General features: G+C 53.7%; 3 protein-coding genes across 3 annotated transcripts; 1 reads left to right on the top strand and 2 right to left on the bottom strand.

Annotated features, from left to right (window-relative positions):
- Positions 1–646: 646 nt before the first annotated feature.
- BDP81DRAFT_459461 (capsule biosynthesis phosphatase) lies at positions 647–3,337 on the top strand (the record flags this gene model as incomplete). Its single annotated transcript, XM_060593541.1, has 4 exons — positions 647–985; positions 1,119–1,309; positions 1,383–1,845; positions 1,931–3,337. The coding sequence occupies 4 exons, from the start codon at positions 647–649 to the stop codon at positions 3,335–3,337; spliced, it is 2,400 nt and encodes a 799-aa protein (XP_060447440.1).
- Positions 3,338–3,913: 576 nt separating this feature from the next.
- BDP81DRAFT_344887 (piwi domain-containing protein) lies at positions 3,914–7,091 on the bottom strand. Its single transcript, XM_060586080.1, has 2 exons — positions 6,700–7,091; positions 3,914–6,652 (listed from the first exon to the last, which is right to left on the bottom strand). Exons 1-2 carry the CDS (start codon positions 7,038–7,040, stop codon positions 4,162–4,164), a joined length of 2,832 nt encoding a protein of 943 aa, XP_060447439.1. The 5' UTR covers positions 7,041–7,091; the 3' UTR covers positions 3,914–4,161.
- Positions 7,092–9,714: 2,623 nt separating this feature from the next.
- Positions 9,715–13,051, bottom strand: BDP81DRAFT_392242 (mRNA 3'-end-processing protein RNA14; the record flags this gene model as incomplete). The annotated part of the gene is made up of 4 exons (XM_060587679.1): positions 9,715–10,727; positions 10,781–11,795; positions 11,850–12,281; positions 12,335–13,051. The coding sequence occupies 4 exons, from the start codon at positions 13,049–13,051 to the stop codon at positions 9,715–9,717; spliced, it is 3,177 nt and encodes a 1,058-aa protein (XP_060447438.1).
- Between the last annotated feature and the right edge of the window lie 1,120 nt (positions 13,052–14,171).

The following is a 14,171-nucleotide window of genomic DNA, read 5'->3' as shown; positions in this document are numbered from 1 at the left end:
TTGCCCTGACTATACGGACGGACGGTCGGCTACGGCTACACAGGGCGAGATCGCGCATCTGCTGTTACTTGCTGTTACCGGGATACTGTCTCCACGACCCTTAGCTTCCACCTGCCATTAGGCACGGAGTACTGTGTAAACTTCGAGAGCCCTGGAAAGTGTCTACTTACCTTACGAATGCCCGACTCTCTGTGGTTCGTAGAGTACGTACCTTTTTTACTGAGGTGGGAAAGAGGGACGGACACCTTTCCCCATTGTCGGCCGACCCTCTTCTCTTAGCCTCGTACATTTCGCAAGCCCTCCTTCTCCAGCATCACTTCTTTTCCTTGTCTATTGTGACGTGCTGGACTGAATATTGTAGATTCGCATTTCCTGCATTTCTTCACTTATTGGTGTTCTTCCTCTTGCAACACAAAGCAGACCGTCCTTCTTTTCTTCGGTTGTGGTGCTGCAGTCTCACCGCCACAGTTCCACCTAAAAGCTTCGAGAGACATTGCCATCGTTGGCGACCCATTCCCTCGATCCCTTCGGACCTTTGCCCGCCTTGCGACACTTCTCTCGTCGTCCCACCACTCGCTTTCCGCAGCCGGTAAATCGCACCTCGACTAAGTGAAGCTCCAGCTGTTGATCGTAGCAAGTCGATACAATGGCCACTCAGACCAAGGCAGCCGCCAACGGCGCTGCTGCTAACGGCGACGTCAACCACGAGCCCATCAATGTCATTATCCCCATTGGCGGCATTGGTTCCCGTTTCGCAAAGGAGGGCTACCGCTACCCGAAGCCCCTGATCAACATCGTCGGCCGGCCCATGCTGCTATGGCTGATTGACAACCTGAGCCTCAAGCCTGGCGACACCCTGTGGATGGCCATCAACGAGGAGGTCGACGACGAGTTCAGAATCGGCCAGCTCGTGAGCAAGACCTTTTCCAAGATCGACTTCAGACTCTTGCGCTTGCGCCACCAGACCAAGGGTGCCAGCGAGACGGTAAGCATTCCCCTGAGCTTCTCCCGGATCTCTTCTTGCTCTTTTACCGGCGCTCTGCCTCTTCCGCCTTTGCGCGATTCGCAAGGAGGGGCAAGGCCGGGCTTGGAAGTGCATCGCTGACGATCCTTCATAGCTCTTCATCGTCACCCAGAGCATGACCAAGAAGCACCTCGAGCGCAAGACTGTCTCTCTCGACTGCGACACCATCTACTGGGCCGATGTCCTCCAGGACATTCGCAACATGCCCAAGGGCCACGGCGGCTGCTTCTACTTCCCCGACATTGGCGACAAGCCGATCTTCTCTTACATCAAGACAGAACCCAAGTGAGTGTCCACCGGGCGCGAAGCGCGAGCCACTATTCGCCAAAAGGCAATTTCTGACAGATGACTACTACAGGGATGGTTTAGAGCGCATTGTCGACATCCAGGAGAAGAAGGCCATCTCCAACAAGGCAAACACGGGCGCATACGTTTTCCCGTCCGCTGGCCAGCTCAAGTCATGGGCTGCCCATAACCTCGACATGAAGAGGCCCGACGGCTCAGAGGTCGGCGAGTATTACACATCCCAGATGATCGCCCTCATGATCCAGAACGGCGTGCCGTACCTGGGCATGCCTGTCAGCACCAAGGACTTTAGCGTTGTTGGCACACCCGAGCAGCTCAAGGACCTCCTGAAGCTCCTCAAGACCGATACTTCCAACCTCCCTATTAAGCTGAAGAAGCGCCGCTTCTGCTTCGATCTCGACATGACCTTGGTCGGTGTGCCTGCGGTGGCCGGAGACTACTCCACCTGCCCTCCCATCGAGAAGAACATTCGCCTCGTCCAGCAGCTGTACAACGCTGGTCACTACATCATCATTGTAAGTCGACTCTTGGCGCTTGGCGAGCAGAGAGCAGATCATGGCTCCCTGCATTTTCCAAGACTTTGTGCTAACTTTTAAATAGCAAACGGCTCGCCGCATGCGCACGCATCACGGAAACTTGGGTTCAGTCCTGGCCGACGTCGGCCCTGTCACCTTTGCCCAGCTGGCCAAGTACGAGATTCCATACCACGATATCCACTTTGGCAAGCCCTACGCCGACGTCTACGTCGATGACCTGGCTGTCAACGCCAACCTCGATACTATGCGGGAGATTGGCTGGCTCTTGGACGAGCAGGACCCGGCTGCGCTGATCGGACAAGATGCAGCGACGGGTGACGACGCGAAGAAGGCCGGCATGATTGCCGCACGCGATTTCAACACCATTCAGATCATTGGCGATAAGGTGATTAAGTCGAGCAAGTCTGAGAACATTCTTGGCGAGCTCTTCTTCTACTCCCACATGCCCGCCGAGATCGCCCAAGTCTTCCCCACCGTATTTAACGTGGACTACATTCCCGACACCACCACTTACAACATCACCATGGAGAACCGCCGCGGTCTGACCTTCTCTCATCTCCTGGTCGGTCGATCCATCACCAAGGGTCGCCTGATCTCCCTTCTCAAGGCCCTCCACACCGTCCACACCACTGGCAGCACAGACAAGGCCACGCTCAAGATCCCTAGTGCACTGGAGAAGAAGTTTGAGGAGCACTCCCTCGCGCGAGCGAACAACCGCGTCAACATCTACGCAAACTACGGCTCGAAGCTGCGCAGCCGTTACTACAAGGACCAGCAAAAGTATGATGCACTTGGTCCCCTTGCTGCATCTCTCTTCGCCCGTATCAACGAGTTCCTCGACACGTACGAGGCTGAGGAGAAGGGCGTTCACGCGCAGGTCATTCACGGTGACCCGGTCTTCAGCAATGCCATCCTTTCCAAGGACGAGAAGTTTGTCAGCTTCATCGACGTGCGTTGCCAGCTGGAGAACACCCTGACGCCTGAGGGCGATATCCACTACGATTTGGGCAAGGTTCTCCAGTCCCTCTGCGGCTACGACCACATCCTGTTCATGAGCGCAAACAACTATGACTTGCGCGACGCTCTCGACAATGACAAGCCCCTCCTCGACGAGGCCGACTCAGACCTGCTCGAGAGCCTCCAGGAGCATTTCTTCACGTTCCTCGAGGAGACGTACTCTGTCCGCCTGCACCGCAAGACCCTCTTCCGTATTACCGCCTCCCTGTTCTTCAGCTTGATTCCCCTGCACCGACCCGAACTCGGCGCTGTCTTCCTGCGCATGTGCAAGGAGACGCTCGACAAGGCGAGCAACATCAACTATGGCCCGGGTGCGCGATCCACGGCAGGTCTCACGCTTAGTCGGCGCGCGAGCTCCAACTTTGGCTCCGATGAGAAGGCCCGCGAGATGCCCATTGCCTCGGGCAAGGGCGAGAACCTCTCCATCCCCAGCGTCACCGTTACTGCGAAATAAGCATGTGTACTGTCGGCAGCGTCGCGTAAATACTCTGAAAAGCCAAGCCAAGCCGCTCGATTCGCGGGCTATAATGTGCCGAGTTATCGGAAAGGTGGAGGTGGGGTTTGCGATGGCGGGGGTGGAGTTGCATTGATGTCATTCGGGATAGAGCTTCCGTGAAAGAAAGCGGAGAGCTCATGTGGAGCCCTTTTCGACACGTCGCGTCGGAAGCCAACCGAGAGCGATCGATAGTGTGGGAACGGGAACAAAGCAGCATTTGCTTCAAAATTGTTCGTATTGCGTGCGTATAGGGAGGAAAAGGAGGGAAGCGTTTTGATCGGGTTTTCCACTGCAACTTGTAGGGGGTGTTGTTCAGCGTCGGTCTATGAGGGTCATGTACTACTTACTATACCAAGAAATCAAGAAATCTTACATCAAAGCTGGGCCTCTCTTTATAGAGATCATGGTGAGGAAATGTGTGGCTTTTGGCGTGGTTGATGTCCCGCGTGCCATAGATATTGGCAACTCAAGCGTTGATGGTAGATTCTGCTGCGGAAGAACAATTCACAATCACCAAGAAGACTCCGTGATTAATTGGGGAATGGTAATGTTCGCTATCTACGCTCGGCAGAGCAGGGCCTGCTCACCCAGGTACTCCCATCTACTTTCTGCTCGATTGAGGCCAATTCTTCTCCTGACTGACCCGGAACTAGAAACTTGATTCTCCCGCACTCTCCTTCAACCGCCAACCGTGCTCGCCTCCCCCATCGCCACCTTTCCATCGTCACCCTTCCATCCCACTTCTGCCAATCGTTGCCTGTCGGAACCTCTGGTGTGCACACTCAGATGTACCACATGGTGTTCTTGAGCATGTCAGCTGCCTGGGGGTCAGCGTCAGGGCCATTGCCACCCAGAGGCAGCAGGGGAAGGGACTCGGTAGGACGCTCGCCCTCGAACATGCTAAGACCGCGGGCGCCTCGGTCATCGACCATCTCCGCCGCCTTGGGACCGGAACGGAAGCCCTGAGATGTAGCAATGTTCTCGTGTGCACGAGCACGGCCGCATGCGAGATCGGCGTAGTAGATAGCCGGGTGGAGAGAGACGGGGGTCGTCGAGCGAGCGTACTGGTAGCATTGACCATAGATCATCCGCTGGAGATCGTTCGGGCTCATCTTGGCCTCGTCCACCAGAACGGTGTAGTGCACAGGTCGAGCAGTTCCCTGGATGGCCACGTGGGAACACATGTAGAAGTCCCACCAGAAGGGGTGGCAGACCTCCTTCTCGAGAACAGTTCCGGGGAGGGGGTTGCCGTTCTTGTCACCCGTCTGGGGGAAGAATCGAATGTGATGGCGCTTGGTAGCCACAATGACCGTCCACTTGGGCTGCTTAGCAGTGGGGTAGATGCTCTTGATGATATTCTTCATCGTTCCGACCTCGTATTCCAACACCTGTGAGTACTGGCCCTCAGAGACACCGTCGCGGAAGTAGACGATGTGGGGAGGAGGCGCAGGGTGGCCCATACGCTTGTGCCAGGTGGGCATGAGACGACCAAGGAAAGTGCGGGCACTAACTGGAGAGAGCATCTCAACACGGTAGCCGTTGGTCTCAACAGCGGCCGAGTAGAAAGTGGCATCGGCATCCATCGACATGGTCATCGCCGCCATCGAGGGAGCGTCGATTCCAGGGGTCGCGTGGGAAATATCCACTCCAATCATCATGGTGACTTCCTTGAAGAACGGGGGGCTCTTGTTAGAAGGACCAGATGGGTGAGGGATACGGCAGGTAACCCCTCCAAGCTTCGCGTTGACCTTCATGGCCACGTTGGAATGGTACTGGGCCTGGTTCTTGTCGACGTGGCGGGAAAGGACGCACTGAGTGAGCAGGCCGAATCGGCAATCGGCGGACTTCTTGATTCGCTCGTAAGATCCAACATTGTTGAATCGCAAGATGCAGAAGAGCAGCTGCGGGGTGGCTTTAGTCTTCGCCTTGATCTGGGCATACGCCTTAGCAACTGCATCAGCGACATTGTTGTTGCGTGCCTCGCTATCGATGACAACGGCGTCCTTTGCGATCTTGCCTCCATGGCCAGTGTACGTCTGCTTGAACGTCTGCGCAAAGTTCTGGGCATTGGCCTTGCTAGTGGAATTTTCGAGGATCACGATACCCCAGGAGGCCAGGGGAACACGGTTGGGAACCCAGAACTTCTTGCCGCGCAGATCCCAGCGACCGGCGAACATGGGACTGACGACATTGTTGGCGTACTGGATCTTGGGGGGCTCAAGCAGACTGCCCTTGGTCTTGGCCATCTGGTCGTCAAAGACGACACCGTACTGGCGGAGGTAGGGGTCCTCCTTCCACGCCAACTGGTTCTTGGCGTTGATAATGTCCGCCTTGCGCTGGGTTGGGCGGGTGACCGCAGCCTTGATCATTGCAGAGGTCTGATCAGGGTCAAGCTTGTAATTGTACCGCTGCATGGCCGCAACGACACAGACCTCCATGGGGAAGAAGCCGGCCTTGGCGGTCTCAACAACAGGCCAGTCACGGAACTGAACCTTGTAGCCGTAGGTCTTGTCGAAGTACTTCGTGATGTTCATCTCCTCGCCATTGTTGTTGAAGACGATGCTGTCAGTAGTAGCACCACTCTCGCCGTAGGTCGGGCTGAATGCAAAGCCCTTGATGGTGTAGACCTTGTTCCAGTTCTCCTTGCCGCGGTGCTTGGGGGAGAATCGAAGCTTTGCCAGCTTCCTAAGATGCTTGAAGGCATCCGACATGGTGAGCACCGTCTTGCCGTTCTTGTCCTGCTGGCGCACTGGCTTCAAGATCTTGGCGATGTCCGGCGGGGACAGACCTTGCCATTTGCGGTCGCAGGTACCCAGGAAGTCCCTGACGAAGACATGCAGCTGCTTATCTCCCTTCCAGAATGCCGTGTTGGCAACGTCGACGTTCAGACCGAGCCCACGACCAAGCTTGTTCATAACCGATTGATTCATCCGGACCGACGAGTAGACACCCTTGACAACCTCCAAGCAAGGGCCAAGGTCCATGGCCTTCCGATCGCGCTCGTTGTAGAAGTTGCGCTTGATAGAGAGAAGGTTCTCACTGGGGTACTGGCGAACCAGGTGGTCGAGGAAGTTCATGCACTCGAGCACAGTGTTGTCCCAGTCCATCTTACCAGTGAGGTAAGCTTCAAGAGCGGCAAGGTTGATTTTCTTCGTCTCCTTCATTACGAAGAAGAAGGAGTTGTCGCGCGGCTTGGCATTGGGACGGACCGGCTTGCCCTCGTCGAGGTCAACCTTCAAGCGTTCCTCGCCACGGTTGATAGGAGCCGAGGACCTATGTTTGTGTTAGAGACAGTAGATAATTAGAATAGAATAACTTACCAAGCCAACTTGCGTCCATCCTGCAACCAGAGGGTCTTGTACTTCGCCAGCATGGCCTGGACAGGCGGGGAGTCCCAGACCTTCTTGAAGACGACATTGTACTTCAGGGGCACGGGCGAGATGGACACATCATACTGGTAGATGGTCATCTTGTCGTTCCACTGCTTGACGCGGAACTGGTTGACCTCCAGGTTGATCTCCTTGCCAGCGGTGTTGAAACCGGGTCTGCGAACGAAGGGAGTCTCACCAGCGTTGAGGTACGACTCCGGGGGAGGGTCGATGCGGGAGTTGATGTGGTCCTTGTTGGGACCGCCATCGGGCTTCGCGGGGTCGAAACCCATGGAGGGTCCGAAGCCATGCTTGGGCGAGGACTGGGATCCCGAGCCAGATCTGCCGGGGCTGCCAGGATTGCCAGGGCCACGGCTGGGGGAACGACCGGCGGAAGACATGGTCGCTGCGTTTGTGGAAGTTGGGTTGTCGTAGTGTAGTGAGTGATATCGCTGTTTGTAGTCAGTATCTGAATGCTGAGATAGATGATGTTGAGAGGAAGAGGTTGAGATTTGAATTGGAGGAAGAGAGCCCTTTTTGTAGCTGCCTGGGCAACTGACAAAGGGATCCGAGGAAGGAGGTAATCAGAGATGAATAATCTGGGGAGAAGAAACGAACTTAGAGAGAGGGAAATAATCTGGAGCGCAGGAATCGACGAGGGAAGGGACGGGAGATGTGGAAGGAGATGTGAAAATGGAAGCTAGGGTCTTTCTCTTTCAATTGAGGAGGGATGTATGGGTAGGGTACCTTGTTTGAGTTGAAGTAGGTTGAGATTGAGATTGAGTTGTGATGTGATGTGTGTGTGTGTGCGTATGGAAGACGAAGAGATGGGTTGGCAGAAGAGAGAAGAGGCCTTTTTGTAGACCTGGTAGAGGAGGTGTCAAGCTTCTGAGGAAGGAAGCAGCTTGTGAAATTGGGGAGGAAGGTATGGCAGCAATATTATTTGCATGTGTATCTTGGTGATATGTATAGCATGTCAAGCATGAATGTGTTGTGAACTTACCTGAGTTGAAGGTTGAAGGTGATGAAGTTTGTGATTGTGATTGAATTGTTTGTAAGTATGTGAGTATAAGTGTGAGAGTGAGTGATGTGTGTGTGTGTGTGAAGAAGAAGAAGAAGTCTGGAGGTTGGAGGGTCGAGAGGCGGGTTTATATAGCCTCCAGAGAAGAGGGCGAGATCTGGAGATCAGCTGAACGGTTCTGAGACGGTTCTGAAGAAGGAGCAGGAGGAGAATGCAGCAAGAAGGATCGGAAGGCAGGTAAAATGAGAGATATTGGGATCTAGGACATCAGAATTTCACTTTCAAACCATTTGGTTACATGAACATGATCAAATTTTCAACTTTGAGGCCGGTTCGCATCTAGATATCAACACCCAGGCCACTACAGACATGCCGTATTTGGGCCACAGGGAAGGAACACTGAACATACGGTTCAACCAAGACGCCCAGATGGTCGTCAAGGCGGTGAGAACGCCAGCATGAACGCCAGCATGAATGCCATCATTTAGCGTAATGACACGGCGTGATAGCAGGAATAAACAGCATACGGTGGTGATGAAATTCATTAAACAATGGCATTGATATCAGCTATATACGATCCGAATATGTCATCAACGGTAAGCTACACAACACCTATGAGCATCAAAGCCAGACTCGTGAATGATGCTACAACGTAATAATCATATCAAGACCTTTAATACACCAGAAACCAGGGCCCAAAACAAGGCTCAAGCCTGGAAAAAGGCCCAACTTGTCAAGGACGTGAGACCCTCGGAAAACCAGCACGTTTACACACAGCCTGTGATCAACTGAAGTCAACATACAGGACTGGCATTGACTGAATATTCGTTGGCTGAAAGGTGCTACCGGTCTATTACTCAAGGAAGGCATGACCGTCAGGCATGAGGCTGCTCGTCTACTTCAGAAATGCTTCAGAATGCCTCATGATGATGACGAAATCAAGAACAAAATATCGGCTCATCCAAAGCCCCCAAGAAATCCACCATAGCTTGCGTGAAACCACCCGGCTTCGCACTTGTAACGGAGCTCATCAGTCGACCAGCGATGGACGATATGGCCATCGTGTCTCTGGTGATTCGCTAAGGTCTCACTCCATTATTCGATAACCAGACGTGGACAGTTCTCTCCCAGAGTGCCCATGATACACCTGTGGTCTGTTCCCATATTTGATGAGGTGGCAGGTCTGCAATCACCACGAGCAATGCCAGTCACCTCGAAGCCTGGTCAACAACGAAGCCTTCCACGTCTATGTGAGGGCGACGGACTGGTAATCTCATGAGCAACAGAGTGTGATTATCAAGCTAAAGGCCCCCAACTTGCCCGCGATGTGCGTAACTGCCGTCAGCAATTGCCAGCAAGCATGAGGTACACCAGAATAGAAGAGGTGACCGAACATGATCATCACTAAACAATCACACGATAAGACACAGGAGAAAAGAGAGTGTTGTCTCAAAAGCAGATTTCTTGACTACTCAAGCGGCCAGCTAACCAAACTAGGCGACACCTCAGTGCTGGTATCCCATGCAGCTGTCCGCCATCCATCCCCATTCCCAAATTTTTCTTGTGAACGAGCCATCGAACGCAATGCCGTGGCGTATGCTTTTTGACAAAATAGTGCGCACTGCTTTCGCGAGCAGTACGAGTGAAATATCCGCCGCCCTGAACGCCCCTCGTAATGCGGAGCCCCTTGAAGTTTTTGTATTATACAGAACACTGATGTCGCAGACTTTGCGACCAATATTCCCTTGAGGAACGAGAAAACGAATGCCCTCGAAATCATGAACCAAAGCTCAAGAGGAAGGGTACAACATAACGTGCCGAGCCTCCCAATGTTTGATGAGCCACCAAATACCGACTACTGTGGTCGGCCGAGTCTGTGAGAGACATCGTAATTAAGGCCAAACCCTTCGGAAACCGGCCCCTGAATCCAATCGTCAGCTCCAAGATCAATACTGATATCTGCCATATTGCTGTGCTGGTGCTTGGCCGTAACCAGCAGGCGCTTGCGGTGCCCAAGAAGCGTTCGCATCAAAGGAAGCCGCTGGTGGATACTGTCCCTGCTGCGGCAAGTCCTGTCTGTATACAGCAGGGTCGGCATTTCCGCCACTGGAACCAGGTCGGAGGGGAGAGCTCCTGTATCCGGATGATGCCAGGCGCCTACCCGACCCATCGTATGGGTCGAGGGCTCTCTGGGGCGAGTTTCGTCCACTCTTTCCGTACCCAGCGTAGTCACCAGATGCCTGTCGGCTGTGGGAAGGGGGTTGCATACCGTTGTTTTGTCGAGCGCCGAGCTCTTGTTGGGTTTTCCACGCGCTGTAATCGGGCACAGGAGTGTCGCGAATCAGACCAACGAGATTGGGCGCGCTCAGACGGAATGCATTGGGCGAGTGAGCGTAAGCGTGAGTCGGCGGCAGAATACCCAAGAGGAAAGTGATGTCTCGGGAAAGGGGTGCTCCCTGGTTGCGTCTTTGCTGGTCAAGGCGACGACCCGCGGCACCCTTGAGAGGCGATTCTCCTCTGGCGAGCTTTCGTGGCCTGTTGAGCTCTTCATAATCATCGCCTGCGAAGGGTCTCTTTGGAGAGTTTGTGACGCCCATGTACTGCGGGCCCGGGCTGGCCGTCTGACGAACCGGCAAGGCCATCGGTGATTGTCGAACTGAGGTCGGCTGCTCAATGGTTGGGATCAGCATCTTCGGCCGCAGTTGAACGGCCGGCGAGATGATAAGGCGGTAGGCGATGGGATCGAATGTGTCTACTGAGAAACGATTTGCAAAGCGTGAAAGTCTGGGATCAGTAGGCCAGAGTTCCGACATGCGCTTCTCAAGCTCGGCAATGGAGGAGAGCTCCCCAAACTGCGATTCGTACTTGTGGAAGTATGAGTAAAGTTGCTTTGCCTGGTCCTTCTTATCATCTTTCTGCGTGAGACGGTTGACGCAGGTCTCGAAAACAACACGAGCATCTATGGATGGGTCAGCATGAATCCATTTGAGTATGAGAGGAGCCGGGACTCACTTGTCGTGTCACCCTTGGAGTGCAAGAACTTGAGGTACTCGAGCATGAAGCTAGCATCCTCGGGGAAAAGCTTTGCACCGCGGTCAAAGATCTTACCACCGGCCGGGTCGTTGTAGATAAGAGCCTCCATCTTCGCAACAGCGATGTAGACGTCGCTGGTGAGCTGACCGCGGCCACGGGCCTCAATGAACACTTGTCGAAGGCCCGAGGTCGTGTTGCCCTTGCCTTGTGTCCTCCTAGCAGCCCGACAAAGCGCGATCCACACGAATGAAATAGTGCGCTTGAGCATATCCGTCTGCACCGAGAATCCCTGCTTCACTGCGTTGATGCGCTCGTCCTTTCCAAGTTCACCGGGCTGGTTCTCGCCGTCGATATCGTCGTCGTTGCGTTCGATCGAGTCCTTGATGTTAGGGTCTTGGGCCGAAGCTTCCTCGATCTTGCGAACCTCCTTTTCTTCCCGCTCCTTGAGCTTCTTGGACATGGCGTACAGAGTGTCGAGGACGCGACTGTAGGGCTCCCTGATCGCCTTGGCGCGGGCTGCCTTGCTCGCATCATCGTCTCCGGCCGGGTAGGTCGTTTCCACGCGGTCTCCATGTCTGAGCGCAAGCAACACGCTTTCGGGGTTGGCCTCAATGCCGTCTGTCAGGAAAGACAGGCCCAGTTCCTTGCCATCCTTCGCAATGTTGTTGGCGAAGCACCACTCTGCTGCGTCCACCCACATCTCGGGCCAGAAACGAAGAGCCATCAACGCTTGCCTGTAGCAATACAACACGCGAGTTTTATAGGCCTCAGGCTCTTCGTCCAGAAGAACCAGCGGATCCTCCTTCTCCCACTGAATCCACTTCTTCCAGATATCGACCTGCTCCATGAATTCCTGGTCGCCATAGAAGCCTGACGCAGGGGGCAGTCGAGGGAGTGACGTCCGCGAGAGCCTGGGAATCAACCGATCTAGCTGAGAGTTTGCAGCCTTGGCTGTCATGTAGGCAGGTGATCGCTTCTGGATGAATTGGCGGCCCTTGTTGTGTCGTTAGCAACAGTCATTCATCTACTAAGGGAACACGAAACTTACAGTGGTTTTGTTTAGGCTCATTTCGAACTGGTCGTAGTCCTTCCACAGATCCGTAAGCGCAAACATGGGAACTGTGATGGCGCGGTGGTAGGCTTTGCGCAGCTGGTCCATCTTCTGTTGATCCTGCCAGCCGCTGCCTCCGACCTGACCTGGGCCACTCTTAATGAATTGGATATAGTCCTTCCATAGCTGACCCGAGTCACGATCAATGCCAACGGAAGCAATCACAAAATCGTAGGACATGCTCAGGATTCGGCGAGACTCCCCGTTGGGGTCGTTGTTCAAATCGTATCGTCTGCGGATGTAGTTGAGGTATACGGTCCAGAGCTTGACATTGGGCACGTTGACCAGTGATCGGCTGAAGAGCGCTTCGGCGTCCTGAAAGCGGTTGGAGTCCAACTCGAGCTGTGCCCAGTCGGCCCAAATGTCGGCCTAGATATGTGTTAGTTTTCAACTTCGCTGCACACAAGCAACATTACACTCACAGCCTGGGGGAACACCTGGAGGAATCGCTCATAGGCAGCGCGCAGCTCATCCAACTGGTCGTAGCGTCGATGTTCGGCGAACAATGCGAGCCAGGCGTCCATGTCCCCTCTCGGGTCCTCCTTCACACGATCCTCCAAGATGCCAAAAGTGTCGTTCGGGTCTCTGCTCGGGACAGGATGCACTGCTGGAGGGGGTGGCGCTTGCGCTGCACTCGATGCCGCACTTGGCGCTCGCACGGGAACTCCATGGTTCACCTGCTCTGGGGTGTCGCTCACTTGGCCTTGGACAGGAGTAGATGCAGAAGGGAAAGGGGGGTTTTGTGCAATGGGAGTCTGCGTCGCAGGAGCAGCAGGAACAGCGTTCGATGCCGGAGTAGGCGCATCTTCCTCCTCGTCATCGGAGTCTCCCACTAGGAATCCTCCCTGTGTTTTGGGTTTGCCTGATTTCGGCTTGATGGATGTGGACGTGGTAGGAGTTGGGGCTGATTCGGCGGGGGGACTGGGCTCTGCGGTCTCTGGAACTGAAGTTATCGCGACCGACTCTGGGTCATATTCGCCAGCATCTTCTGAGTCACCATTCGCAGCTTGATCAAGTGGGAAGGCAGGATCTTGACTTTGTTCGTCGCTATGCTGTATATCATTTGTTTCTTCATATCCATCTTCTCCCCAAGACGCACCCTCGAATTGCTGGTCGTTCTGCGGGAGTTCGGGATCCATTGCGATGATGAGCTCTCCGAAGAATCTGGGTCGCAAAGTTTCACAAAGATCACGATGCGATGCTTTCAACCGAGAACCTGAGGATCAATTGACTTTGCAGTGTAGCGCCGGTCGTCGTAGCTATGAGCTGATGGATCGCCCTAGGCGCGAAGACGCTGGGTATTTCGGGCGAGGAAGGCGTAATCCGGCTCGCAGAAGATCGACAAATGGTCGCAAAAGAAATTCTTGAAAGAGGCGTGTCGTTCGTAATCGGCTATCGAAGGTCGCTGATGGCTGCGGCGGGCAGTGAAGCTGATGATGGTGGCTGCCTGTAAGACCAACGGGTCGCAAAATTGGAAGGTTGCAGCTTGTTGGCAATGTGAAAGATTGGAGGAAAGTAGACGCCGAAACCAGGCTAGCGTGGTTTGGCGGTGACCTGGCAAAATTTCGGCTGAACCCAGCTACGGCTGATAAGACAATCTTATCGGATAACCAGCAACCCGGAAGGCCTGAACTTCCAACTCCAGAGCCTACCTACCTTACCAAGTGTCAACACAAGATTATTACAATGACCTTGGTATTTAATTCATATCCAGAGCATATTCTCTGAGGAATAAACTAGGGATGAGAGGCAATAATAAGAATAGTAAGATCAATAAAACAATAAAAATAATAAAGAAAATAAGGACAAGAATAATAAGAATAACATAAATAGCAATAATAACAGGAACAGCAGGAACAGTAGGACTAACAAGAATAGCAGTAATAGCAGGAACAGCAGGAACAACGAGAATAATAGGAATGGTAGGAATAACAAGAATAGTAAGAACAACCAGAATAGCAAGAATAGAGCTAGGGCATTGGGCGGCAGATGGCTGGTCCTTTACCCAAGTATCTGCGAGTAATTCGGCTTTTGATGATATCAAACAATCACAGCCTCAGTGTTTTAAAAAAGATGCTGGCTTATTCTAGCTACCTTACATGGTGTACTTTCCACTCAGGTGAGCACGTTGAGGTAGAATGACTATGGAAGGCATCAGCCATCTCCAAGCTTCGCTTTGTGTGGCTGGGAGGTGACGGGAACCTGACAGGCAACACGGACAGGCGCGAGAGCCGAAAGGGGCTAGCGTTAACGTGTAGA

Source organism: Colletotrichum phormii (genome assembly GCF_030913505.1).
Source record: "Colletotrichum phormii strain CBS 102054 chromosome Unknown BDP81scaffold_6, whole genome shotgun sequence".
Taxonomy (NCBI): Eukaryota; Fungi; Ascomycota; class Sordariomycetes; order Glomerellales; family Glomerellaceae; genus Colletotrichum; species Colletotrichum phormii.
Note: the sequence above shows the minus strand (reverse complement) of the source record. Positions and strands in the feature narration are given on the sequence as shown.

Excerpts from the sequence above, each read along its gene's own strand:
- BDP81DRAFT_344887 (XM_060586080.1), bottom strand. The coding sequence starts at position 7,040 with ATGGGTTTCGACCCCGCGAAGCCCGATGGCGGTCCCAACAAGGACCAC. Across the intron at positions 6,653-6,699 it reads GATGGACGCAAGTTGGCTTG|GTCCTCGGCTCCTATCAACC; the intron begins GTAAGTTATTCT and ends ACACAAACATAG.